Source organism: Capricornis sumatraensis, chromosome X (assembly GCF_032405125.1).
Source record: "Capricornis sumatraensis isolate serow.1 chromosome X, serow.2, whole genome shotgun sequence".
In the NCBI taxonomy this organism is placed as follows: Eukaryota; Metazoa; Chordata; class Mammalia; order Artiodactyla; family Bovidae; genus Capricornis; species Capricornis sumatraensis.
Window position 1 is genome coordinate 91102828 of NC_091092.1, and position 26533 is coordinate 91129360.

The following is a 26533-nucleotide window of genomic DNA, read 5'->3' on the forward strand; positions in this document are numbered from 1 at the left end:
CACCCAGTCAGCAGTGCAAAAGTTGACAGCCTCGGCAAAGTTGTAGCCTTGGTTAAAGCCACTGTGGTAAGCACGAGGGAAGGTAATGACGAATTCTCCTGCACACTGGTTTGTGCGGACAACCTGAGGAAGAAAAGCCAAGATCGCTGACATAAAAGTTTTCCATAGTCTACAGAAACCTCATCTAAGTGCAGAGTCCTCAAAGAGAGGAAGGAAAGTCTCAGGGAACAGTCTGACAACAGATTCCCAGACACTCCAACTCCAACAGAGAGGACCACTGGTCTCTGTTCTCAAGGTTTTGATTTGTGACGACAGGAAATATTGTAAAGTAATTAGCCTCCAATTAAAATAAATTAATTTTAAAAAAGAATTTGAGCCAAAAGCAGGAAATATACCAAAATATTTCAACTTCCTTAATAATTTTTATAAAAATTCACAATATTACTTTCCATTAAGCTGGCCATTCCTTTCTCAGTAACAATTTTTGTTACCAGTCATGTAAGCAGTTTCACACCAAGTGGTTCTACAAGATCTACTATAAAATCAGCAGGCCCTGCCATTTCTCCATTTCCTACAGCCATTGGTTTTCACCTCTTCTGATTATTTTGGCATTCACCTTAACAATTCTAAATATCACGCCTCAAGACTATATTAAAAATAGCCTTCTATTTCTCAGTTTGCTTAGTTTTCTATGCACGTATTAGTAATTTAATCCCAACCTTTTTGACAAATGTAAAACTATCACTTTTCCCCTTTTGTAGCAATCTCTCATAGAGCCTTATGATCTGTTACAATTGGGACCAGCTGCCCTCCCTGGATTGTCACTCTCCCATGACAGATTCCTGTTTCCTAGATTCCATGTCTTCCTCTTTCTTGGTCTGTTCCTTTGCTGTGCTTAATTAAGCATATCATCCAACAGCTTCCTGAGAAAGAGTGGGAATAATTTAGAAAAATATCTCTATGCTACCCTCACACTTGATAATTTGACTGCACATATAAAATTCTAAGTTGAAAACCATTTTGAAGGCATGTTTCTAGTGTTCTGGATTCCAGTGTTGCTTTTGAAAGTCTGAAGCCATTCTGATTTGTAATGCTTTGAATGAAACCAGTTTTCTCTCAGAAAGCTTGTTACGAGTTTTCTGGTCCCAGTGTTTGATATGAAAATTCATCAGATATACCTTGGTGTGGATCTATTCTCATTCATGTACTGGGTAGGCCCTTTGATTCTGGAAACTCTTGTAGTTGAGGGAAATTTTCTTAAACACTTTCATTAATAATTTGATCCTTTCAGTTTTCATTTATTCTCTTTTCAGAAAGAATTATTGAATATTGAACTATCAGAAGAAAATTCTCTGATTTTCTCTAGCTTTTTCTACCTTTTAACTTCTTATTCTATTTTCTGGGAGATATCCTTGACTGTTTATCTTCTATGCTTTTTCTTTAGTTTTCCACTTTTGTTATCATTAATTTTAATTTCCAAGAGCTCTTTTCTGTTCTTAGCATGCTCTTTTAAAATAGCATCTTGTTCTTATTTTATGTTTGCAACATATGCTCATCTCTGAAAGTTTTAATGAGGTTTCTTTTCCTTTTCTTTTTGAAGTTTACTTCTCCCAGCCTAGCCTCTGTTCAAATTGCTTTTTTACCATTTGGTTCTACTTTGTTCTAGAGTTTTCTCGGTTATCTACTTATATTCAGAAGTAAGAAAGGAAAAGACTGAATAGAAGTTCTGAGTACTGAGATGAAGTTTGTCAACTGTGAGCTTCACTGTAGGGTAAAGCCACTTAGTTTGGGAAATTCTAGGTCTTTCCTTTTGAGCCAGTTAAGAGTCCCCAGAGAAAACTCTCCCATTTTCTGTGCCTGAAAAAAAAGGTCTGGCTACCAGTGTTCTAAGAGTCAAGTGGAGGAGGATGGCTGGGAACCTCAACACTCAGTAAGTATACAATGAATTCTAGTAGTTTCACTATACCTCAACTGTACCTAAAAGACCTCAATCCAGAGATCAATTTCAAAAGTACACCTCACAATCTTTTGCTAGTGAGGGAGGGTCACATTTCCCACTACCTAGTGTGGGTGAGGTTCCCACAGCTTTCAGATTGATTCTCAGATGTTCCAGGTACTGACTTAAGTTTCAGTTTTCTTGTTTCTTAGTTTCAAGAATTTTTTCACTGTCTCTTTTCTTGCTTTCCCCATCACTGTGATTTTTTTACCTTAAAAAAAAAATCCCTTTGTGACATTTTAGTGAAGTTTCAATAAGGAATGGAAGTAGCCATGTCTATGTTTAATTTGCCACCATTACCAAGAAGTCTTACAAAGTTTTTTAAGATGAACATTTAACGTTGATGAAGACACAGTGAAATAAGTACAGTGCAGGTATGGGGTCCAATAACTTCTCTAGAAAGCAAAATTGCCAATATATACTAAGAACCTAAAAGGTTTATAGCCTTCAACACAACAATTCCTCTGCTAAGATTCTAGATTATGTGGAGAGAATCAGCATTGAATCTCCAAATTTATTCAGGTCATGTATCAGCTCCCACCTCCAATACATTTTCTTCTCAAATCTACTCCTACTTAGAGACAATATCAGTATTTACTGCTTGTACTACTGCACTGGCCCCCATTATCAATCAGAATTGTCTTCCCCAACCAAAATGCAAATCTGATCATGTAATGTCCCTGCTGAGAACCCCTCACTCAAATCCTCATATTTACATGATAAAGCCATGGCCCCAACAGACAAACTCTTACTCTTCCTTCAAAGTGTCACCATTTCTACAAATACTTTCCTGACCCCTCCCTCAACTTCCTAATGACCCAGTCTGTTGTTCTTCTGTAACACCTCTAATAATATTTTATTCCAGTTGTTTACTCATCTCTGTCCTCTACTCAACTGCACACGACCAAAGGCAGGGATTGGTTTATTTGCTTTCAGGGTGTTGACCAGAGGCCTTGCACACAGGGAGTTCTAGCAATATCTGTTGAATATCTAGTCCCAGCCTTGATTTTATAGATGTGAAAACTGAGTCCTAGAAAAACCTCAAGTAGCAGAGCCAGAAATAAAACCTAATGCTCCTGCACCCTTATTTTCGCAATGTCACTTTACTATTTCCTTCCTATATAGTTTTGTTAAAAAAGCTTTCCTCACATTCTGCAGCTATTAAAAAAAATGACCCCAAAGTCCATCAACTGGTGAATAGACAAAATTTAGTATATCCATACAATATATTAGTCCACCTTAAAAAGGAAGTTCTGAAACAAGCTCTAACACAGATGAACCTCAAAAACATTATGCTAAATGAAAAGCCAGATATGCAAAGACCACATATTATTCCATTTATATGAACTGTCTAGAAAAAGCAAATTTTTAGAGTCAGTCAATTAGTGGTTGCTTGAGACTAGGGGTTGGAATGGAGAGTGACCGCAAAAGGGTACACAGGATCCTTTCGGGGTGATGGAAATGTTTTAAAACTGGATTATAGTAATGGTAGCACAACTTTGTAAATTCACTGAATCGTGCATTTAAAATGCATGATTTTTATGGTATGTAAATTATACTGCAATAAAGTTGTTCTTCAAAAAAGATGGTATAAATAGTTCATGGTGAGGAAGCAAAAATCATTCTAAACCAGCACTGTCCAACAGAAATATGCGAGCCACATACATACTTTTCAAATTCTCTAATAGCCACATTAAAAAAGTAAAATTAACTTCAATATATTTTATTTAGCATATCCACAATATCATTTTAAAGTATAACTGGTATACAGAAGTATTAATGACATATTTTAAACTGTTTCATATTACACCTTGAAATCCAACATGTGCTTTATACTTTAAATACATTTCAGTTATGACTAATCATGTTTCAAGTGCTCAACAGCCACATGTGGCTAGTGGCTATCAAGCTGAACAATGCCATTCTAGATGATCAAACTTAACAAAAGGGATTATAAAAATCCATACACTAATTACTGTTATGTCAAAATTTACATAAAAAACAGGTGGAAACAACAAAATGTGGAGGAAAATAGAGGTGACCTTTGTATTTCCTTTTTTTTTCCAAGGGGGGTGCAGTTTCTTTTATAATAAAAATACTTATACTATATATCTTTTATCAAAAAAAGAAATGGCCTTCTCTCACCAAAGGGGAAGATGGGTAAGGTGGTGGCAGGTAGGAGTGGGGGCAGCCAAAGACGGCTGAGGGAGCTCCAGCTGGCTAAATTGCAGTTTGCCAACATGTGAATATGAAAAATCCGATGTCTTGGATGGAGGGGATACTGCCAAGTCTAAAGAGCCTGGAGATGCCGGGAACTACCTATAGGAGTGGCAGGGCAGACAGAGGGCGAGGTGGTGAAACAAGAGCTGGCCAGAGAAGCTGGGGAGCCATGAGCAGGAGAAATGCTGTGGAGGTGGATGCAAAGAGCACATGTTTAAGAGTCTGTGATAAGACTTTTTTAAACAAGAGCCAAGAATTGAATAGCTATATATTATATATATATATGCATGCATCTTAGCTGTCTGAATCCTTAAGGAGAATCCTCTCCTACTCTTACAATTCTTGACACTGTGGGAAAGAAAGAATGCTGTGAATCAGGAAGTAGCCTGAGGAAAGGTCAGACTCAATGTCTACTTGCGAAGAGCATAACTTGAAGGGCCCTTGATCATTTCCATACCTTGAGCCCAGTCATTTTCAAATGGGGTGATGCAGAGAGGGAAAATGTAACCCCCACCACCTCCCTCAAGTGGAGGAAGGTGACCTAAACTGTTGCAGAATTCATTTCCTCTAATTCCCTAGGTATCTCAATCCTTAGTTAAGTACCACTAAAATGTGTAAAAGTATTACTCGCAGATTATATAGTATAGTAAAACAAGCTGAAGGCAAGAAATTCTGGTGAGAACCACTGACCTAGTCCAAAGACCTGCTGTTCAGGTGACCAGGAATTTCAAGGAGATTAATTCAGTATGTACTGACTGTCTACCATGTCCCATACGTCAGACTAAGTGGCAGGGTAGCTAAGGCTGGGGTGTGGGGGTGGGTGCGTAGGGGGAGTGGTGAGTTGAAGGGAGTGGGGAGAAGTATAACCACAGAATGAGTAAGACTGAAGCAAAGGTGGAAGATGGACTCAATCCTATTCCTACAGGACTACTGATCAGGTTATTTTAAGACCCATACCAGAAAACTGGCTGATGTTAATCAACATTAGAAATTCCAAAAAAAAAAAGAAATTCCCAGGAATATAAAGCCCCTTAGAGGTAAGCCAGGATGTGTACCCAGAGTGGGAGAGAAAACTATAGAGAAGGAGAATAGGACAAGCCAGGATTCTGAGTTCAGCTTTTTTTTTTTTAATGCTGAAAGATATTGGCATTTTTTTTTTTAGGTTAATTCCCCCCACTCCCCACCAACTTTATTGAGATACAGCTGACATATAACCTGTTGGTGCACAACATTTTGATGTGATACACTTATGTATTTGCAAAGTAATTACCACCACAGAACTCTGACCTGTTAACTAAACAGACCTACTCAATTCTCCAAGATGGGTCACAATATGGGAAGTATAGCAGTGACTGCTAGTTCTCCCCCTATATCCATTCTCACCCTCTTCCATAATAATATGACCTCCAATTTGTAGCTGGTACATGACCATCCTTAATAAAAATCAGATTTCCCAGTTTTTCTCACAACTAGATGTGGCCATGTGACTAAGTTATGACTAATAGGAGGTGAATGAAAATGATGTGTGCCCTTAACAGTAAGGAGACTTGTCTTGCCCAGTCCTTCCTTCATTTCCCTCTTCTACTGGTGGAATCCACCCTTAAGGTGTTGCCCCAAAACATCTGGCCCAGGGGGCTCACCATCACACTGTATCTCTAACCACTATTATTTCCATCAAACCTACAGTCTGATTAAGAGAGAATAAGAATGAGAAAGGCATGGGGGTATATTCTAGACAATGACCACCACCACCACCATACAGGACATCACTAACTCATTCCTATTCCTTGCCCATTTCCTAGGCACTCACCGGCACACCATGGGACATGAGGGTGTTGGGATTCATGAGGGTAACAAGTTGGTGCAGAAGGTCAGGCTGGCTATCAAAGAGCTCAGGTGTCAGCTTCTTCATCACCTCTTCCAAATGTTCTGCTGCAAGTGAGGGTACCCCATACCAGGTCTTCGGCTCACCCCTGGCCAAAAAGAAAGGGGACACGTAGAGTGGGCACTCAAAGAGCCCACCCTGAATGCTTCCTTGGCTGCCCAGGACCCCACTCACCAGTGGAGGTAGTTAATGGAGTAACTCCAGTGATCCTCAATATGCCAACAAAAGGCTGAGAAGACCATGCCCACATACAGCCAGGGCACCTTCATGCCAGAGATATCTGCATTGATGTGGCACAGTACAGACTGTTCCAACACTGGCATCACATTCAGGTTCCAACCACTCGTAGCATACTCCTGATAGGTCAGGTATTTGTGGAAAAGAGATGAGAGTTTTGCTAAGCTGCTGAGTTCTTTAGCCCAGGGAACCTTAGTTTTGAGGTCACAGACCTTTCTGAAATGTCTAAAAAATACTACAGATGTTCTTCCCCCTGCCTCCCTCAAATGCATAGAAAAAATTTCAATTCACTTCACCTTACTTCAATTTTAGGAAAGTTTATAGATGTGCCCACTCGCCAAAGTACCTGCAAGTTAAAAGCCCCTGCTCTGGACCAAAATGTATCCTTCTTGCGATACAGGCCTAGGGCCTCTTTATTTCCTGCACTTAACAATCCCAGTCCCTGAACACGTCTTATGAATGAGCCAGGTACTCTGACAGGTACTTCAAATACCTTCTCATTTAATTCTTATAGAATTTGCGAAATGGATACTATTCCCTTTCTACAGACAAAAAACAGCCAATCTCATGGCTGGAGATGCCATGCAAGATACTAGGCTGTGCTCTTTACACACATCCTCCCATCTAAATCTCACAGCAACACATAAGGCAGGGTAACAGTCCCCTTCCTATAGAGATACTGAGTCTTTCAGATACTGAAGGACTTGCCTAAGTCACACAGCTGAATATAACCATGAATCATCTACTCACCTCCTCCTCAGGGGTTAGGTGCCGCTTACTGTCACTGACGGGGAACCCGCTACCAAATTCTTTGGAATGGATGTCAGCCCCATACTCAACAGTTACATCTTCCTCAATGCTATTCACCAGCCGCCAGAATTCCTTCTCCACAAGTTCTGTGGGTACCATCTAAGGAACAGGGGTAGCTGATGACTGTGGCTCATCACATCCTGGCCCCACTGACCCAGGTGAGCTATAGACCATCAGGTGCCTATGACCCTAGCCCTGACGCTACCCCAGCCCTCCATCACCTACGTGTACTGGCATGTTGAAGTAATCGGCTTTAAAGGAGTCAGCCATCTCGCCAAAGCTCTGCAGAGTGTATTCCCGGGTAGCCTGCTCAAAGCCAAAGGCTTCAGGGGGGCGCTTACACTCCTGAAACCCAAAGGAGAACACGTCACCAAGGCAGAGGCAAAGAGGTGGAGAATCCCCAAAAGCTGAGCTGGAATATGGGGTAGAAATCGGGAAGGAGAACAGCCCTAGGTTTGTACTGAAGGCCCCTGAGGCAGGTCTCACATCATAGCTCTATCTTTTTCTCCTAGCACTTCAGTGCAGTTGGTCTCTTCATTCCTCACATGCACTTCTACCATGCTTTTATCTTCTCTTCCTTCAGGACTTGACTATCTAAACCATGGGCTCTGATTTAATATGCTACCCCATGCTCTTTCGTCACTATCTTTCTTTCAAGACAAAATGTGAGTTTATACAGGATGCTTAGAGAAACTTTTTTATGCCGAGACTGGAACTACAGACCTGGGAAAACAACACTGAATATTCCAGTAGCTCGGAGGATGGGAAACAAAGGCAACAACCCTTAGTGTCAAACTCCACACTTTCTGTTCTTTAGACTGTCTCATAAGACAGGACATATGTCTAACTCATTTTGTACTTATATTCATGGTTTTAGATGAGAGTTGTATGTACCCAAGGCAGACGCACCTTCTGCTCATGTCTGAAATCTAAATGTCAACCTGGTTTACCAGCCCAAGACCACTTAAAGAAGAGAGCTAAGTAGACCTGACAATCTTTGTTGTCTATGATACTATTGGCATTCAAACTCCTCCCTAAAGGAATCCCCACCACTACCAAGGCATTACACTGCTCCAGTCTCTTTCCTCGTGTGTGTATGTGTGTGTATCCGCGTGCACATGCATACCTGGACTCTATGACCACAGCTGACAGGGTGAGAGACTATCAACATCTACTCTCCCAGAAACCCAGGGAAAGATGTAGACGAGCAACCCAGAATTTGGATTAAGGTAGAAGGCTCATGAAATGAAACTGGCAGACTTACCAGGCCTCTTAGCCCTCACTGCTGCTTCAGGTGTTCTCCTCACTGCCTCTCTTGCACTAGGTATGTTATCCCCACATATCCTTACTCCTGAACTCCTCCATCCCCCAGTCTAGAAATTCTGCCCAATGCTTGTAACTGAAGTCTACAACAGGGCAAACCAATTTAATTATCACAACAGAAGGAAAATAATAAATATTATACCCACGTGATGAACCCTTTACAAGAAATCATACCCATGAATAAATAATACAGAAAAATTATTATAAAGTAACAAATGAAAGTACACAGTATGATCCCAGACCTGTTAGTTATATATACCCAACAACGAAAAGATGAGAAGAAAATACACCAGACTATTAACAATGGTTATCTCTAGGTGGTAAGATGATAGGTAATTTGTCTATTTTCCAAGCTTTCAAAAAGAAATAAAAAATAAAAAACTTGGAAATCAAAAGAACATTTTTTTCTTCATATTCCTGTCCTCCAAATCTAATTGCTGACACCTTCCCTGATTACTACTCTTAGTCACTTTCCTCTCCTCTGAACTTCTACATCTGAATTTCTAACACACAATTTAACATTTGATTATATGTCATCATATACAATCTAATTATGAACCTCAACTCCCCAGGTGGTCTGAGAACTTCCAGAGAACACAGGCTGAATGCCCTCCTCTTCTTTCTCCCAAAGCTCTGCCCAACCTAGACCAACCTCAGGGACCCAAAACATAAGACTATGGCTGAGCTAGGAGGCTGCTTTCAATAAGACCAGATGAAGGAAGGCAAGGACAGCCTATGAGGCAGACATAGATTGGGGCTGGGAAGTCCTTACCGCCATGACACACTTTGGACACCGCCAGACACCCTTGGGAATCTCAGGCAAAGGAGGCAACAAGCAGAAGATGTGGTAGTTGTCATCACAGCCATCACACAGCAGGAGCTTGTCATCCTCATCCCCTCGGGAACACATTCGGCACACATATGACTCAATCTGCCAGGGGAGGGAGGCAACAGTTCATCAACCCAAGCCCCGTCCAGCCTTTCAAACATAATACTCCTCCAGACAGTATCCTAGTCCACAGAGATCTCTGTTAGAAACCCACCGTGCTTGATGGCTGGATCATTCATGGCCTTGTACAGGTTAGTCATGCTAGCTCAGGAGTTAAACTGCAAGCAAGAATGTCCCCAAATAAACTAATTGGTAGAGCTGTGAGAGAAGAGTCTTTATCATTCAGTGCTGAATACCCCATTTTTATTCATTCAATAAACATTTACTGAACACTTATGTGTTCAACATTATGCCAGACCCTACAGTACAGTGTTAAATAAGACATGGTATCCTCCTTTTAAAGGCATACAATAGTCCAGAAGCACAAGTTCATAAAAATTAAAAGGCAGTGTAGAAACTGCCAATAGCTCCCCATAAAAGGGTACTATGGAAACCTAGAGGAGGAAGCACACAAATCAGTTGGAGATGAGGAACAGCCTTGAACAAGAACTTCACTGAAAAGGTGACACTTGAAACTAACTGAAATCTGAAGGCAAACTGAGATTTGGCAATGGAGCAGAGAACAGGGGGAAACTCTTCCAGGCAGAAGAAACAGCATGTGCAAAGGATGGGGCAAGAAAGCATGGCACGTCTCAGGGAAAAAACAAACATACCTACAAGTAGTTCAGTGTGGCTATAGCAGAGAAGTAAGGTGGGCAGTGCTGGGGAATGAGGCTAGAGGTCTGCTGCGACTGGATCATGCATGGTAATGAGAAGCTTAGCCTTTATCCTGAAGCAATGGAGAGGGAGTCTCCTTCTCTGCACCCTTCCAGCACTTCATGTTGACAGCACTTGATCACCCTTTCCTGTTCTTTGTTCCATGTGAGCTGGCCTTGTTTCCCCAATTAAGTGAGCTACCTGAGGGCAGGGCCCACCAGGCCCACTTTTCTGTTTAATGCAACCTGGTCCAGTGCCATGCTGGGGAAATGCTCGTTGAAGGGATGAGAAGCAGAGCATTAGGAAGTCAGGGCTGGGTCCTTACAAACTGGGCATTGCTGTGGTTCCTCCTGAGCCTCATGGTCATCTTGGTGCAGGGCTCTGGACTGTGACTCAGCTCCTCCTTGCTCTCCAGGAAGGTCTTGGGTGAGGTTGACTCCACCTTCATGTCCCCGCCTGACTCCTCCTTCACCACTACAGTAGGGGGACACTCGGGCCCTTCCTTATCTGGGAGAGAGAATGGCTCTAAAGTACAAGTCTGAACAGTTAGGGCCCCGCCTCCTCTCCCCAGGTGAGGCCATTCGTCACACTTCCCCAGCCTGTCAGGCCTCACCTTTCTTGCGCAGAGTCTTATCCTTGGCCATGAGGCCTAGGCCCATCATCTTGGGGCCAGCCCCATAGATCTGAAGCTTCTTTAGCTCAGGATTCTTTTCAATGTCTTCCTCTGTGGGTTCCGGCTAGGAGGAAAGAAGGAAATGAATCAAGATTGCAGGCTGCCCAATCCTAAAAGAACAGCCTGGACTATATCATAGTCCTGACTAGTTCATGTCAGGCCTGAAGCACAGGTGGGTCATAGCAAGAATTTAGATTGCTTTTTGGAGACTGAGGGTGAGTGAGCTCCCTCCTCATCCCTCTCCTGGAATGGAATTAAGATGGATCTCAGTTTTTCCAACTGTAAAATGAGAATATTAACTCCTATCTCACAGTTACAAGGGGCTTGAGAAAGATATACATAAAGAAATCTAAGTATCTGACACTACCAATAAATGGCAGAGACTAACATGGTCTGGTAAATTACATGCTTTGGTGAGCCCAGGGACAGGGTCCATCTTCTTTTCTGTTGTAGCCCCAATGCCCAGAAGAATGCTGGCACATAAGCTTCTTTCTGAGGCTAGAATATAGGTGTAAGGAGAAAGAGAGTTCTTCTCCTATAAGCAGAGTGAGTCAGGAAAGCAACAAGGCAGGCAAGAACAGCAGACACAGGGAAGATGTTATGCGAAGAGATCAAAACTCAGCTCAGAAGCTCAGTTGAGAGTAGAGGAAGAGCGAGAGTGAAGCCAGAAAGAGGCACACTACTTTTCAGAACTCAGAGAACCGAGAGAAGGGAGAGTACAACAGGGAAGAGCGTCTTGGTCAGAGGGAGACAACTCTTCACCCCTCAAGCTCTGTTTAAAGTAGGGAAGCACTCACATCAGGCTGCAGTCTCTTGGCTCGCCGGCCATAGCTGTTGAACTTGGAGGGCTGCACAGACTGTCGAAGGGGGATACTGTGAGGTTTATATTCCTTGTCCTTCTCCTCATTATCAAATGGACGTGTGTTGCACTGCTGGGGATAGGTGAAGGGTAAGGGTCAGGGCATGGGGCCCCAGCCCCCAACAGCAAGGACTTCCCTCTACCCCCCCTCAGTGGCAACCAAAGTTGTGGTTTCATCCCCCCTCCCCTGCCAACAGGCCCTGCCTAACTGGTCTTTACCACTGACACCAGCACACACTCTAAGACTTCTCATGCTTTTGCTTATACCATCCCTCCTTCCAAACATCTCCCCAACAATCAGACTTCATCTCTTTCCAGATCTCTCCAGGTGTCCAGTCCACTCCACTGAACCAGTTCCATTAAGAGCAAGTGTGGAAATCTGCATCTGGCAGAGGAAAGCCTACTCCTACCCTGGCTTGGCATCCTTACCACCAGGTTGGCTCCAGACTGGTACATCTCATAGGGGTAAACGATCCGTTCATAGTGGGAGCGCAGCAGGGAGCCAATGTTTTTGCCTGGTGGGTAGTTGAGGCGCTGGGCCACCCGAGCCCATCGACGATCCTTGCAGATGGCTTCATAGCCACCTTCCTCCACCACTATCTGTAAGGACAAGCAGGAAGGGACATGATTTGCTGTGTGTAGGTACAGAAAGAACAATGAGGACAACTCCATCCCCTTACTTCATTGGAGGCTACCCCCTTCTACCTCCACCACTCAGACTCAAATTGTAGCCAAGGGATGCCAAGAAGTTCTGATGACAGCTTGTGTGCTACCAGGCTGTGCCCCTTCCACTGTAGCCTAGAGATCCAATATCCAAACCAAGGTGGCCCCCAGAATACCGAGGATATTAAGGTGTGGGGTGGGGAGGGGTTTGAGAAAAACCTGTTCTTACTTTGCTGAGGCTGTAGAGGTCCAAGATCCGCCGTTCTACATTGGGAATCTTTAAGGAAGAGCCCTGGATTTCCCAGAATTTGGCAATCTGATCCAAGTAGTTCAGTTTCACTCTCGTCTGGGCCTGGAGAAGAAATGGCTCAGAGAGGCTGGCCTCCCCCTCTACCTGACCATCTTCTGGCCTAATCTTAGGGCAGGAGAAGGGATATAGGGCAGCCCACTTCATCTACAGAGCAGCAGGCCTCTCCCAGTGAACTGGATCCTCAACTCTAGGTAGCACCTCACCCACCTCTGTTATCTTTGCCACCTTCCAGTCAACAGGAGAAGCCCAAGGTCCCAAAACAGAGCAGGCTAAGTCACAACAGCCAAAGCTTTACATATATTCTTTCTCAGTCTCCTTGACAGGGCTGTGTGATTATCATCACCTCTTACAGAGCCTCTGCTTCCTCAAGTCACACAGCAGGTACCAAGAAATCTGAGTGTCAAATAAGTTTTTGCTCTTCCTCTGCTAATAACCTGCTGTATGCTGCTGCTGCTAAGTCGCTTTAGTCGTGTCCGACTCTGTGCGACCCCATAGACGGCAGCCCACCATGCTCTGCCGTCCCTGGGATTCTCCAAGCAAGAATACTGGAGTAGGTAGTTTTGAGTAAATCAGTTCTACTCTCTGGATCCCTGTTTTCTGATTAGGAGGGAAATAAAACAACTGCCCCGTCCACTCACCCCAGAAGAGTAGACTTATATGAGAGGAACAGTGAATGCCCTCTGGAAACTACACAATTATATCTAAGCTCTAGGCATGTTTCAGAGAATGAAGGCTCCAAAAGAGAACATTCACCTCTTCACACGCACCATGAAATTTGTTCCATGATGGCCGACGGGTGAGAGTGCATGCTAAAGACAAAATGGCCTAAAGAACTGAGATGGTGTACCAAAGCAGCACTGGCACCTGACCTACCCAGGACCCAGTGTGGGCAAAAGATCCTAGGAACAAGGCATGTGCCATGCGTTCCTGAAATCTGTGACCCAAGAAGGGCTCCCCAAGTCTCTAACCACCTCACCCTAGTCAGAGGGCCTAGTTTTAGGGAGAACTAGGTTAAGTCTTTACCATTCATTACCTTGCTCTGATCCCATTGGGGGATACAGGGACAGTTCTTTCATAGATGAGGAAAAGTTAAGGTCTATCCATAGAAAGGAACATCCTATGACTCCTTTGCTATGAGAATCCCTAAGGGGCCAGGAACCCTAATCCTTCCACTTCAACCCCTTAGCTTTCCAGCCTTGGCCTCATACCTGCCCCCTCTCCCTCCTTCATTAGCCAGCACTCTCTCTCTAGAAAACCTGCCCCTATCCTATGGTAGGCTACACCTTGCCCTACCTATACCCCAAGAGACCTGGTCAGATCCATTTCTCTCAGGAACTTGTACCCCATACAAAAGATGATTTTTGCCCTGACCAGAACAGTACCTAGACTGACTGTAGAACAGTGATTCTCAGCAAGTGGCAATTTTGCCTTCCAGAGGACATTTAAGTAATGTCTAGAGACATTTTTTGGTTGCCATAACTGGGAGAGGGTAATATGTTCTAGTATCTAATGGGCTGACAGACATCCTACAGGGATGACAGACATCCTACAATGCACAGGACAGCCCTCCATGACAATAAATTACCTGGCCCAAAATGTCAATAGTGCCAAGGCTGAGGATCTGCAGTCTAAAAGATAAGTAGCCTTTTAAGTTATGGGTATTTGGTTGGGCCTAACAGTCAGCCCCATACCCTTAGACATCTATTAAGGCTTGAAGATACATAAAAATGAGGGAGAGGAGTATGTAGCATACTTCTAATCTACATTTTCCAAGGGAAACTCCAGGATTTTACTTGGAACTGCCTTAAGGGCATCTACTCTCATTGCTCTGGAGCATTCTCAAGTCTTTCATGGAGAACCTCACCTTACCCATGCAAAGGGCCTGTATTTCCTGTACAGAACATAAGGGAGAGGGAAAAGCCTACTTGCCTGACCTTCTGTCCAAGTTTGTAACCATTCCAGCTTCCACAGAGACCAGTTCTTTTGTTGTTCCTGCCCATCCACCTCACCTTCCACCTTACCAAGCACCATGGAAGGAAGGTAGGAAGCACAGGGCTGTAGATGAATTGGATAGATGAGGACATATTCAGCTGGCCAAGCAAGAAAGGGTCTCAGTTAGCCTCATATTTTTCCTTTGCTGACCTAAGTAGGGTGGGTTAGTTGACAGGGGAGTTTCAGAAGTACCAAATGTTTGTGGGAAAAGCACAATCCCCAGCCTTGGGACTATCAGATCTGGGAGACTAAAAGCCCTTGCTCTGGTTTATATTCAGAGCTCTAAAGCTTCTCCATGCCCTCCAGGCAACTTCACAGAAGACAGAATAAAGGCCTAGTTAGGTAAAGTACCTCAGCCAGAGAAGGTAGGAGGGAAGTAGATCAGAGCTCAGGTAACCATTCTCCCAACCCCACCACCAGCTGCTAGTCTTCTTACCTCTAGTTCGTTCAGCCTCTGGATTCGGGGAGTAAACCTGAAGTTGTCCACTTCAACAGCAAAGGGTGGCTGCCAGTCCTGAGTGGTAAGGAGGAGAAAGGGAGTTGGGTTATTCCAGCATAGTGCAAGACCAGGCTGGGCACCAAAAGCAACTCAGCACCCCATTCATGGCTTCCCAGACCTCTAGCCACCCCAGACCTTCTAACCTGGCAAACACCCAACCCATACAAACACAACTCACAACAGAGCTTTAGAAGTGCTTCAAGTCCATACTCAACATCCCATGCACATACCCTGGGAAACGTCTCCTGATTCCCTCCCAACAGTACAGTGGTACAATTTTAAGAAGTAGAAAAACGAGGTCCAAAACAGCTGACTTCAAACTCTCCCTATGCACAGATCCCTGAGGCATGTGCTGTACTGGAGAGCACACAGGACCTGAAGTCAGAAGACGTGGGTTCACATTTTAGCTCTGCTACTTACTAGTTACGGGATTTTTACCTTTCTGAATCTGTTTCCTTAACTGTAAGGTGGCAATATGAACTCCTGCCCTGGTTTCCTCATAAGATTGATATGAAAAATTAAACTGGTTTTCAAATGAAAATGTTATTCAAAGGAATCACCATTAAGACTTGACAGCTAAGGCTGACCTCACTACCCAATACATATGCAGAGTAGCTCAGCTCCAATTTGGGCTATTTAAAGGTTTGGGCCTTTAATGTTCGTTCTCTCAGTGGGATAGACACTGCAGGGAAGAGCAAGGAACAAGGAGCAAGAATTTGTAATACTCACCTGGTCAGAAAGGCTTCCTATGTGTCCTCTCTCAAACACCTGCCCAGTACCAGGAAGAGGCAGGGGAAGAAGTAGGAAGGAGGGAGGGGTGTTCTAAGCGCTGGAATGTACCACTGACTGTGGTAGCAAAAATTGGGAGGATTTGGGGAGGAGGAGAGAAATTAGGAAAGATAACAAAAGTAGAGGAGACTGATCTGCCAAGTTGGAGCTTGCTGTGTCCTGCCCAAAAGGCAGCTGTGAAGAGCCTCCTCCCCAATGCTCCTTCCTCCCTCCACCCTCCCAGCAGTCCTTCTTAGAACCCTGGCTCCTGCTGGGATGGTGAAAAGAACCTGGAGTAACCTAGACCAGTGCCTTCATTTAACGAATGGGGAAAATGAGGCCCAGAAAAGAAATGTGATTTCTCCAAAATAACATGCTGAGTTACTGGTAGAGCCAAGACCAGAACCCCTGTCTTCTGACCCCTGGTCCAAGGCTCTTTACACTACACCAGGATACCAGTATTCACTCATACATGCATTCACAGTTAAAGAGAATAAAAAGCTGCTGGCCTCTTCTGTACATACACTTTTAGAAAAGTGGCCAGAGGACTCATACTTACATGCATACATAATCCCCATCCCCACCCCCTGCAAAGCAGGAAGCAAACACATGGGACTCAGTGAAGTAGGGGCAAAAACAAACAAAACTAACAACAAAAAACTCAAACTAAAAAGATATGGCTCAAGTCCAGACAGGCTCCCCATGCTCCCTTGCCTCCCATCAGTAGGGCATTCCCCTCAGCGCAGGTAACCCAGGTAGGAAGGTGCTCAAACCCAGAACTCCAGGCACCCTTCTTTCCTCCTAAATCAAGTTTGAGATAAGAATAAGTGCAACATCAAGCAACCTGACAGTGGCAGAACTGAAATCCTAGAGCAGGAGCTGTACATACAACAGACAGCTGAGGAAGGTTCAGTGGTCTCCCTGCCTGGCTCTCCCTGGGACCTACAAGCTCCCTCATCCTGCCTTCAGTCCCATATTCTCATGTGTCAAATACTCAGTATGTCAGTATTGGCAGGATGGTGATAAAACGGTTGGCCACCTGATGCAAGAAGCAAGGCCCTTCCAAGCTCCCCTGGGTCTACTCCAGAATACCAACACTCTCCTTGCACTCATCTTCCCCAAGAGTGGCAGCCACTCGCCTAGCAATTCAGAATCCAAATTACCTTTCCCCTGCCCTTCCTTAGGCAAACCTCCAATTTCCAAGCACCCACCCCTACAAACGTTCCAACTCTGGGCCCAAGCACCACTTGGGTGAGTGCTTTAAATTCCAGCCAGAAGTCCCCACTAGGAGGGACTTCTAAAGGAGGCCTAGGAACAGCTCTTCAGGAGGGGAAAACCGAACAAAACCAAAAACAGCCAGATCTCCTGGGTTAGAGGGAAGTACAGTGTTGGAGTAGAGAAGCGTAACAAAGGAAGGCCCCCTGCAGGAGACACAGACACACACAGACACACAGACACACACATGTCACATTTCCCACTCCTGGTCTCCCAAGGAAGGGTAACAATACGTGCACAACGCCAGTCTGCCCTGAGAAGTCAAAGACAGAAAAATGGGACAGAAAATTCAAGGCTCAACTACCCCTTATGTCAGATATGCCTCTTTCCCACAGACCTGCCAAGTCACTTCAGGGAATACCTCCCTGAGGCTGCCCAAGACTCCAGCTTCTCCTTTCTGCTAGCCTTTCCACCATGGACAAGGATACCTCAGAGATATCTGGCCAGGCTCCAATAAGGAAGAAATCAGCTTACCCAACACCTCCCAAAGGATCCATTTGAAACCAGCCTAGATCTATGGCTGAGCACCAGAAAGCACCAAGTTAAATGAGGAGGCCTGTGATGCCCTCCTCAGGTGGCAGCAAGGTTTCTCATTTGGTTTCAGCCAGGAGACACCCGCTCAAAAACACCCAAACTCAATTCCTGCCCTTTGAATCCCAAGTGGTAACTGAACAACATATATCATCATTTCCCTTTGATGCTAGCAAGGTGGCAGCGTATCCTAGCGCTTGGGGGACTTCTCTTGGCCTGAAGCCAGGTCTAGGAGTAAAGATACACCGCCCTTTGTCGCTGACCTCTGGGAATCAAGGGTTCCAAAGGAGGCATACTTCCATCCATCCAACCATTCTGTTTCTGAGGGTTCAAGAATATCCTATCATCTGGCACCTCCTACATCCTGGGACAGATCAGAGTAGAAATCTTCTGAGAAGGACTCATACCCCACCCCAAGCTGACTGGTCCAAGACTCAAGCCTGGGTAGTGATGGGCAGGAAAGGCCCAGATATTGCCTTCAACCAGGAAAAGAGGACAATTCGCTGAACCCATCTCAGGGAAGCCAGACAGCATTCCCTGTGAGACTGATTTCCTGACTGGTCTACCAGCCCAGAATATTATCATATATGTATTGGCCTGGCAGGCTATGAGTAAATATGAGTCAACCCACATAGAAGCAAACCAATGACCACATCAAACACCTTCGCAGTCACAATAATTACCACTTACCTAGAACCTACTACACATAGACGCTACCTAGTTTAATCCAATTCTCCAAATAACCATTCATGGAACCCATTTCACAGGCTCAGAGAAATTACATTACTTGACCAAGGTCACACAGCTGGTAAACTGCAAAGTGGAGTTCTGAAGGTCTATCTCCCTTCAGAGCTGTGATCTTTCCATTACACCACACTGCATGCATTAAGAGAAGTGATGCCAGTAAATGGGAGAAAAGACCTTTAGAGCAGCCTTGACCTAGGTGGTTCAGGGTAACCAAGAGATGTTTGGGGTGCCTCTCTGTGAACTCTCCCCGGGGCCACTAGGCATCCCTTTCTTGAATCTTACTAAGAGTAATCCTGAAGGGCGGAGTGGGAGTGGGTCTCCGACTTAGGGCCACCACGAAAGACCCCTTGCCCCCAGCACCCTTTCTCCTACCCGCGCCGTATCCACAACGGTGCCAGCCACCCCATCTCCCCACACCTCGAGCTGCCCTCTGATCTGGACCTCTCCGCCCGCTACCCTAGTTCATCATCTCCGGCGACCACCGGCCCAGGGCCTTACCGCGGGTGGGCGGATCTTGCAAATGCCCGACTTCTCGGCGATGGGCCTGATTTTCGCAATGTAGCCAAGAGGGTCTCTGAACTCCGCCCAGCTAGGCTCGAACACCGGGCACTCCGGCGGCGGTAGAAAGTCGTCAGACCCCGGCTCCATGGTGCGCCCTAGGACTGGAGGGCTCGGACCGCCCTTAAGGACTCATGGCGGACGCCGCTGTACGAAGCCGAGGCACTGCTCGGAGACTAGGCCCTAAGCGGGGCGGCCGCCGCCCGCCGAGGGCCCAGGGGACGTGTAGCTGCCGCGCTCTGAGAGGCTCAGGCTGACGCTACTCTATCGCCTCTTCGTCCCGCTCCGTTCGTTCCAAACTCTGCCGCTGTCTCCCAACTACCGCAGCCTTCACCACTACAGTTAACTCCCAACCGCCGCGGCCTTTAGTGCCGCCGCCGCCATCTTGGTTTCTCACCGTCTCCCCCCCCTCCCTTCACCACAACAAACCGGATCCCTCCGCGGGATGTCCCTCCGAGCCTCGTATGCCTTGCGTGAGGCCAAGCCCTAGGAAGCCATCATCCCGTGGGGACTGAGCTGAATCGGCAGGCGTGGATCTCCTATCAGGAAGCGGGAACTTAAAACTGCTTCCCAGACTGAGAGCAAATAGTCCGCCTCAGCGGCGGAGGAACAAAGTTGAAATTAGCAAACCGATCCCTCTTTCCGGACGGACCGGCGGTGCACGTTTAAAGGCCAGTGCTGCGCATGCGCGTTACGGCGAGAGACCGGAAGAGGAGTTGGCGTTGGTGGGTGGTGGGTCTAAACTGGCACCCACTCGATGACCTCAACGCTGGCGCGAGCCCCGCCCCAACATGCTCTCTTCCCGGGTCTTTCCGGTGTGGGCCACAGAAGGCGTCTTCGAGTCCGTGATGGCAAGGGACCCTTCTGCAGGCCCGCAGATTACGAGAGACATACATAGTTCCCAGGTCTAGGCTCTGACACCTCTGGGGCTTTGAAAAAAGGAAGCTGGGATGCTGCTCCCTTCTCGGGAATTGCGGATTTTTAGAACCCTGGGCCCCAAGGAGAGGAAGGAAATATTTATTTTGTCCAAGTTTGCGTGTAGAGGCCTCTCAAAGATGGGGCTTCCATCCTTAACTCCAAAGAGTCATTGTCAATCAGCATTTTAATGAACACTTTTATCGTGTCCTTACTTGTGGCATGTGGGCCTCCCTTCTGGCTCAATTGGTAAAGAATCCGCCTACAATGCGAGAGACTTGGGTTTGATCTCCGGGTTGGGAAGATCCCCTGGAGAAGGGAAAGGCTACCCACTCCAGTATTCTGGCCTAAAGAATTCCATAGACTGGTCGCAGAGTCGGACGCGACTGAGCAACTTTCATTTGTGGCATGTACCCCTACAAAATAAGCCTGAGAGTATGTATATTTTAACTATTGGATTTTAACAACAGCATATGTATCACCTACCAGTGCCCACCATTTGAAGTACCTACTCTGTGCTCACTTGTGAGCCTACAGTGTACTTATGTATTTGTGTGCATGGATTGTATTTATTGTGTATAGCCCCCTCCTTATATTTGAGTATCTACTATGTGTACCTCTGCTCCCATTGTGTGCATGTTTGTGAGCAGTTTCTGAATAGGTTTATTGCAAATGTTTTGACTATCAAACCAATACTTTGACCATAGATCAGGCATCTACTGGAGAAGGCAATGGCACCCCACTCCAGTACCCTTGCCTGGAAAATCCCATGGACGGAGGAGCCTGGTGGGCTGCAGCCCATGGGGTCGCTAAGAGTCGGACACCACTGAGCGACTTCACTTTCACTTTTCACTTTCATGCATTGGAGAAGGAAATGGCAACCCATTCCAGTGTTCTTGCCTGGAGAATCCCAGGGACGGGGGAGACTGGTTGGCTGTCGTCTATGGGGTCACACAGAGTCGGACATGACTGAAGCGACTTAGCAGCAGCAGCAGGCATCTACTGCATTTGAGGAGCTTTAAGTTACTCATCAGTTGTGGGCCTAAAGCATAAATAGTTCAAGAACCTACTGTGCACATTTTAGAATACTTCTCTACATGCTGATTGGGCTTACCTGATAGCTCAGTTGGTAAAGAATCCACCTGCAATGCAGGAGACCCCGGTTGGATTCCTGGTCAGGAAGATCCCCTGAAGAAGGGATAGGCTACCCACTCCAGTATTCTTGGGCTTCCCTGGTGAAGAAGCTTTCCCAGCTTCAGCTGGTAAAGAATCCGCCTGCAGTGTGAGAGACCTGGGTTCGGATCCCTAGGTTGGGAAGATCCTCTGGAGAAGGGAAGGGCTACCCACTCCAGTATTGGGCCTGGAGAATTCCATCGACTGTATAGTCCATGGGGTTGCAAAGAGTGGGACATGACTGAGCAACTTTAACTTTCACTGCATGCTGCTTAAGTGGTTATTTTGTGCTCCTCCATCAGACTGTGAATTCCTTAAGGGCAGGGACCTTGTGATCTTATACATCCTTAGTGCCTGGCATGGTAAGCAGTAAATAAATGCTGAGTAAACAGAAAAATGAATGTATATTTTTGAGCAGCCTTAATATATATTCACTAAAAATAATATATACTCTTTGCAAACATTTCCTGGATATATTAAGCATCTGCTGTAAGCTTGAGTGTGTTTGAAGGGGATGGAGAGTGTCATTCCTTCAGTTAACAGTTTCTAATCATGTTTCTAATCTATACCAGTTTCTAATCTATACCATGTCCCAGTTAAGTATATTCATTCTGCCTGCTGAGTTAAGGGCATCATCTCTAAGGGAGTGGGGAACACCAGTAGGAACTCACACCCTGTAGTCAGAGAGGCCTGACTTCTAGTCCCACCAGCTCTGCCATTTTCTAGTTATGTGGCCTTGGGTAAGTCCCAGGTTCTGAAACTGAGTGATGTTGTATGGGGGTGATAATACCTACCTTGAAGGATTGTTGTATACTACCCAGCATATAGAAGGCCCTCAGTATCTGTTAACTGTTATTTTCACTCTTGAGAGTCAACAAACAGTATGTCAAAACTCATTAAGAATCTCCTTTGTGCCAGGCACTGTGCCTAGTGATTTCATATTTTTTATCACTTGAACCCTTAAGATTGCCTTTAATGCTTGGAGTCTTTATCCCCTACTTGCCTGGTGAGGAAACTTGTCCCAAGTAATACATATAGTAAGTGACATTTCCTTTCTAGCTTTCTAGTGTCAGGAGAAACCTCAACCCTTCTCCACCAGAAAAACAGGTGAGTGACCCAACTGAACAACTGTATGGACAGGAAACAAAGCTAGGCAAGGTAATGCTACTAACAGTAAAAAAAAAAAAAAAAAAAGAAAGAAAGAAAAAAGAAATCACTAGTCTCTCACAGGTGTAAGCATTTAACAGCCCACATAGCTCTTTCATACCAATTACTTCCCTTAATCTTTGCAACAGTTTTGGGAAAGATGTAGATCAATTTACCCAACCTGTAGATGAGGAACCAAGTTCCAGACAGATTAAACAACTTGCCCATTGATACACAGGAAGTTGCTGACTCTTGGTCAAATGCTCTTGTCATTTGCTCCCACCATAGTAGAACTAGGCAGGAGAAGGTGAAGAGGACAAAGAAGATAAAAGAATATGCCGAATCCTAGGTTGAAAGAAGTTCGACCTTTCTATCTTGAGGCTACTCAGTGAAGGGCAAAGAGCACAAATTAGGAGTCAGGAGACCAGGTTTGGGGTCTCAGCTCAGCCTAGCCTTCCCAAAGCCTTCTCTAAGGTTCTTAGCCCAGACACCACTCACCATTCTGGAAGGGCAAATGGAAACTGCATAGACTCCTTGAAGCCCAGTCAGTCCCAATTCATTCATTCACGAACATTTATCAAATTCCTATTATGCACCAGGTACTTTTCTTGGCCCTGGGAATATAATAGTGACCAAGACAGACATGGTCTCTGCTTTCCTGCAGCTAACATTCACCCACTGAGATCTACCATGTACCTCACCTCCCTGAACCTCGCTTTTCTCATTTGTCCAATGAGACTATATAATCCTTTCCACACAGGGTGGTTATGAAGATTAGAGATCATGATAACTACCATTGCTCAAAAGCCAGGTACTATGAAATAGGTATTGTTATACCTATATAACAGATGAGGAGGTTGAAATTCAGAGTAGTGTAAACTTAACTAAGTTACATGGCTAGTAAGTAGCAGAGTACAAACTGTTCAAGTCTGTCTGCTATACAATTCTGCCTGTAAAAGACTCAAATGGTGCCCCTCGAAAAACAGGTGCTCAGGAAATGGGATCCTTTCTCAATCTTTGGATCTTGCTTGGGACCAGCCTGAGTCTGGGTCCTGCAGGGTTAAGAACTGAGAAGCGGCAGGGAGATCACCCTGGGCTGGAGGTTGGGCTGGCCTCACCCATGCACCTGGGAGAGAGGGTCTGGCATGGAACTGGTACAGAGCAGTGATTGGAACGCTTGGCTCTGCTCTCGACCACACTCACTCCATCCATGTTTTCTGGATGAACTGCATAGTGACTTCGTGCATCACTTTCTTGATTTTAAAACAGGGTCCCTTCCAATTCTAAAGTAGGTATGAGCTGCAAGTTCTAAATCCTAAGTAGCTCTGGAATTTATCCCCTCTTCCCCATACCTTTTTCTAATCTACTCCCCAAGAGAGCCATTGACTGTTTCTAGCCTAGGTTATTAAAAGAGCCTCCTTAAGATATCAAGGTCTCTATGTGAGTTCGTGGAGATTTATAGATAGATAGGTAGATAGAGATGTATATTATGTGCTCAATACATATGCATAACAATAAAATGATACATTCAAAACAATGATAATTCCAAATGAATTATGATAGTATTTTACTTGAGTTACTTATAACTCGAGTAAAATAAAAATCCATGACTCCACACTGATATAAATGAATAAAATGAGGGAAAAGGAAAAATTTTTCCTTCAAAGAATGATGGAGTTAGAAAATCATCAATAGATGCTCAAAGTTTTCCCAAATAAAAAAGCAAATCCTGAAAACAAAACACCTAGTGCCCAAATCTTGGTTTCTAAATGCCATTCTCAACCAAAAAGAACCAGAGCTCCTTGGAAAAAGTGGTTGATTCCAAGACTGGGTCAGGGAAAATATAAGATGAATCTGGAGCATCTTGTGGTACCAGAAAATAAGGAAGTGCTCAGGAAAAGATGGACAGCTGCCAAAAGGACACAGGAGTCATCTTCCTGCTGGCTGAATATGGGACACTTTGAACATCGAGATAAAGAATGATATTAATATGTTATAATTCACTGAAATGATAGACAACCATGAGTCCATGAGACTATAAATACATAAATGTAGGAAAAGGGAAAGCTCTCCCTTACACTGGAGAGCCAACTAATACAAGTGCAAAGAATGATGGCATTGGACAGTCACCATTTGGACACCTCAAGAATCATCAGTGAATGCTAAAACTGGTGGGTGAAAGTTTGAGGAATAACAAGACAAATGCATAATGGTAATGCATCTCCCCTCAACATAATCATTCATTACAAAGGGAAAAATAATAGCTTGATAACAGAGATGCTATATAGCCCAACATGTCACCTGGTCTTTAGCTTCCAAGGCTTGGGTGAGAAAACCTGTTGGCAACAGAGGAATGAGGATATGGCGACTGCCCACCGCTCCTTTAGGATGTGCCATGCCCACCACCTGGGCTGTCCTCTCCCATTCCTTTCTCATTATTTCACTAATATTAACATACTCACACACCTCCAGGCTTATGCTGCTCTCTCTGGCAAATGCCTTTCTTTCCCGGGCCTATTCCTACTTACCCTTCAAGACTCAGCTAAAGGAGCAGTTCCAGAAATGCTCACCTGACCCCTCTCCCCTGCCCCAAGTTGAGTTTTCCCTTTCTTTGCACCCCCACACATTCTGTGCTTCCTTCTGGGCCTGCACTTATGTTGTATTGGCATTATCCCCCCAGGCTGTCTACTTCTGAAAGTCTTGTCCGGCACTGCCCAATATGGTAGCTAGTATCCACATGTGGCTGTTTGCATTTTTAAAAATTCAGTTCTTCAGTTGCAACTAGCCACATTTCAAGTGCTCAGCAGCCACATGTGGCTAGGGGTTACCATAGTGAACAGCACAGGTATAGGACATTTCTATCATCAGAAAGACTTCTAGGCTACCACGGGTCTAGGGTAAAGACAAGAACTCCATGAGATTCTAGGACCTTTGTCTTTTGTTATGTGTCATCCCTCTTCATCCACATCTCCAAAAAGATTGGCAGTAAAACGTCTGAGGATGGCCAATTAACTCCTTGTCTTCAGGTCCTCAGGGAAATAGGGAGGTGAGGAGCCAACGTCTGGATGGTGAGCTTCCAGGGAGAGGGCGAGGGTGGGGCAGGGACAGCCCAGTTCTGGGACTGCAGGGATGAAGGGAGGAGGAGGAGAAGATAGGAGAGAGCTCAGAGAAGCACGAGGAGGCTCCAGAGGGGCCTGAAAGCTTGCAGGCCGCATCAATCAGTAAATCAACCAATGCAAAGATACTTTAAGATTTAGCTTAGAAAGCACTATTCATTCAATTCAACAGAAAGTTTAGTGTCATCTGTGCTATGCCAAGCACTGTGCTGGTCAATGCTCTGGACAGAGGTGATTCAGATCAGCGTCACGCCTGTGCCAGTTATGGTCTAGTGGGGAAGATAGATACTGATGTGAGGGATCCCAGAGAATGTGATCAAGGGCACACTTTGTGAGGCATGGGTTCTTTAAGACCATCTCTTAAGAGTGAGAAAACCATCAGGTATGTGGGGGGAGTACATCTTTCAGGGAGAAGGCACAGGTAAAATACTGAGTTTGGAAATTACATACAGGTCTTTTCAGGAAATGGTGAGTGGATGACCAAAGTGTAGATGAGAAATGACTGGATTACAGAGATCGTTCCAAAGTCAAGGCAAGGGGTTTGCACTTTTCTCCATAGGCAGCCGAGAACAGCTGACTGTGTGTCTGGCAAGGGGAAGGCATTTCACTCCCACCTATTAACAATTGCCCTGCAAGATTATTGTCCCTATTTCATCAAAGGCAACAGTCAAGTCTGCTGCTGCTGCTAAATCGTTTCAGTCGTCTCCGACTCTGTGTGACTGCATAGACAGCAGCCCACCAGGCTCCCCTGTCCCTGGGATTCTCCAGGCAAGAACACTGGAGTGGTTTGCCATTTCCTTCCCCAATGCATGAAAATTTAAAGTGAAAGTGAAGTCGCTCAGTGGTGTCCGACTCTTAGCGACCCCATGGACTGCAGCCTACCAGGCTCCCGCATCCATGGGATTTTCCAGGCAAGAGTACTGGAGTGGGATGCCATCACCTTCTCTGCAGTCAAGTCTGACTGACTGCTAAAAGCTGAGCTTTGGGAAGACGAAAACAAGCATCAAGCTGAAGGTGGGAGAAGTGGGAACAATCAAAGGTAGTTCAGCCTGGTCCACCAAAGAAACAAAAAAAGTCTGATTGGATTTGATTCTGGACCAAATGCTCACATGGCTCCAGCTGCTGCTTTTGTTTAAATGTGCATGTGAGGAAGAAAACAAAGACATTGATCCCAGCTGCTTAAGAGTGGGGC

At 45.2% G+C, this 26533-nt stretch overlaps 1 protein-coding gene across 9 annotated transcripts in view; it reads right to left on the bottom strand.

Annotated features, from left to right (window-relative positions):
- KDM5C (lysine demethylase 5C) overlaps positions 1-19365 on the bottom strand; it is a 30755-nt gene extending 11390 nt beyond the window's left edge. For 4 of the 9 annotated variants that reach the window (XM_068962263.1, XM_068962261.1, XM_068962262.1 and 1 more), the window contains exons 1-13: positions 18932-19365; positions 15050-15127; positions 12541-12663; positions 12078-12248; positions 11587-11721; positions 10730-10853; positions 10442-10623; positions 9244-9402; positions 7374-7493; positions 7089-7247; positions 6276-6457; positions 6027-6189; positions 4-123 (exon numbers count right to left, since the gene is read on the bottom strand). In XM_068962263.1, the coding sequence (XP_068818364.1) occupies positions 4-123; positions 6027-6189; positions 6276-6457; positions 7089-7247; positions 7374-7493; positions 9244-9402; positions 10442-10623; positions 10730-10853; positions 11587-11721; positions 12078-12248; positions 12541-12663; positions 15050-15127; positions 18932-19081 (1866 nt within the window). In that variant the 5' untranslated portion in view covers positions 19082-19365. Of the gene's footprint in view, positions 1-3; positions 124-6026; positions 6190-6275; positions 6530-7088; positions 7248-7373; positions 7494-9243; positions 9403-10441; positions 10624-10724; positions 10854-11586; positions 11722-12077; positions 12249-12540; positions 12664-15049; positions 15128-18931 lie in introns of all 9 variants that reach the window. The other 5 variants (XM_068962265.1, XM_068962266.1, XM_068962264.1 and 2 more) reach the window with 5 other exon arrangements.
- Between the last annotated feature and the right edge of the window lie 7168 nt (positions 19366-26533).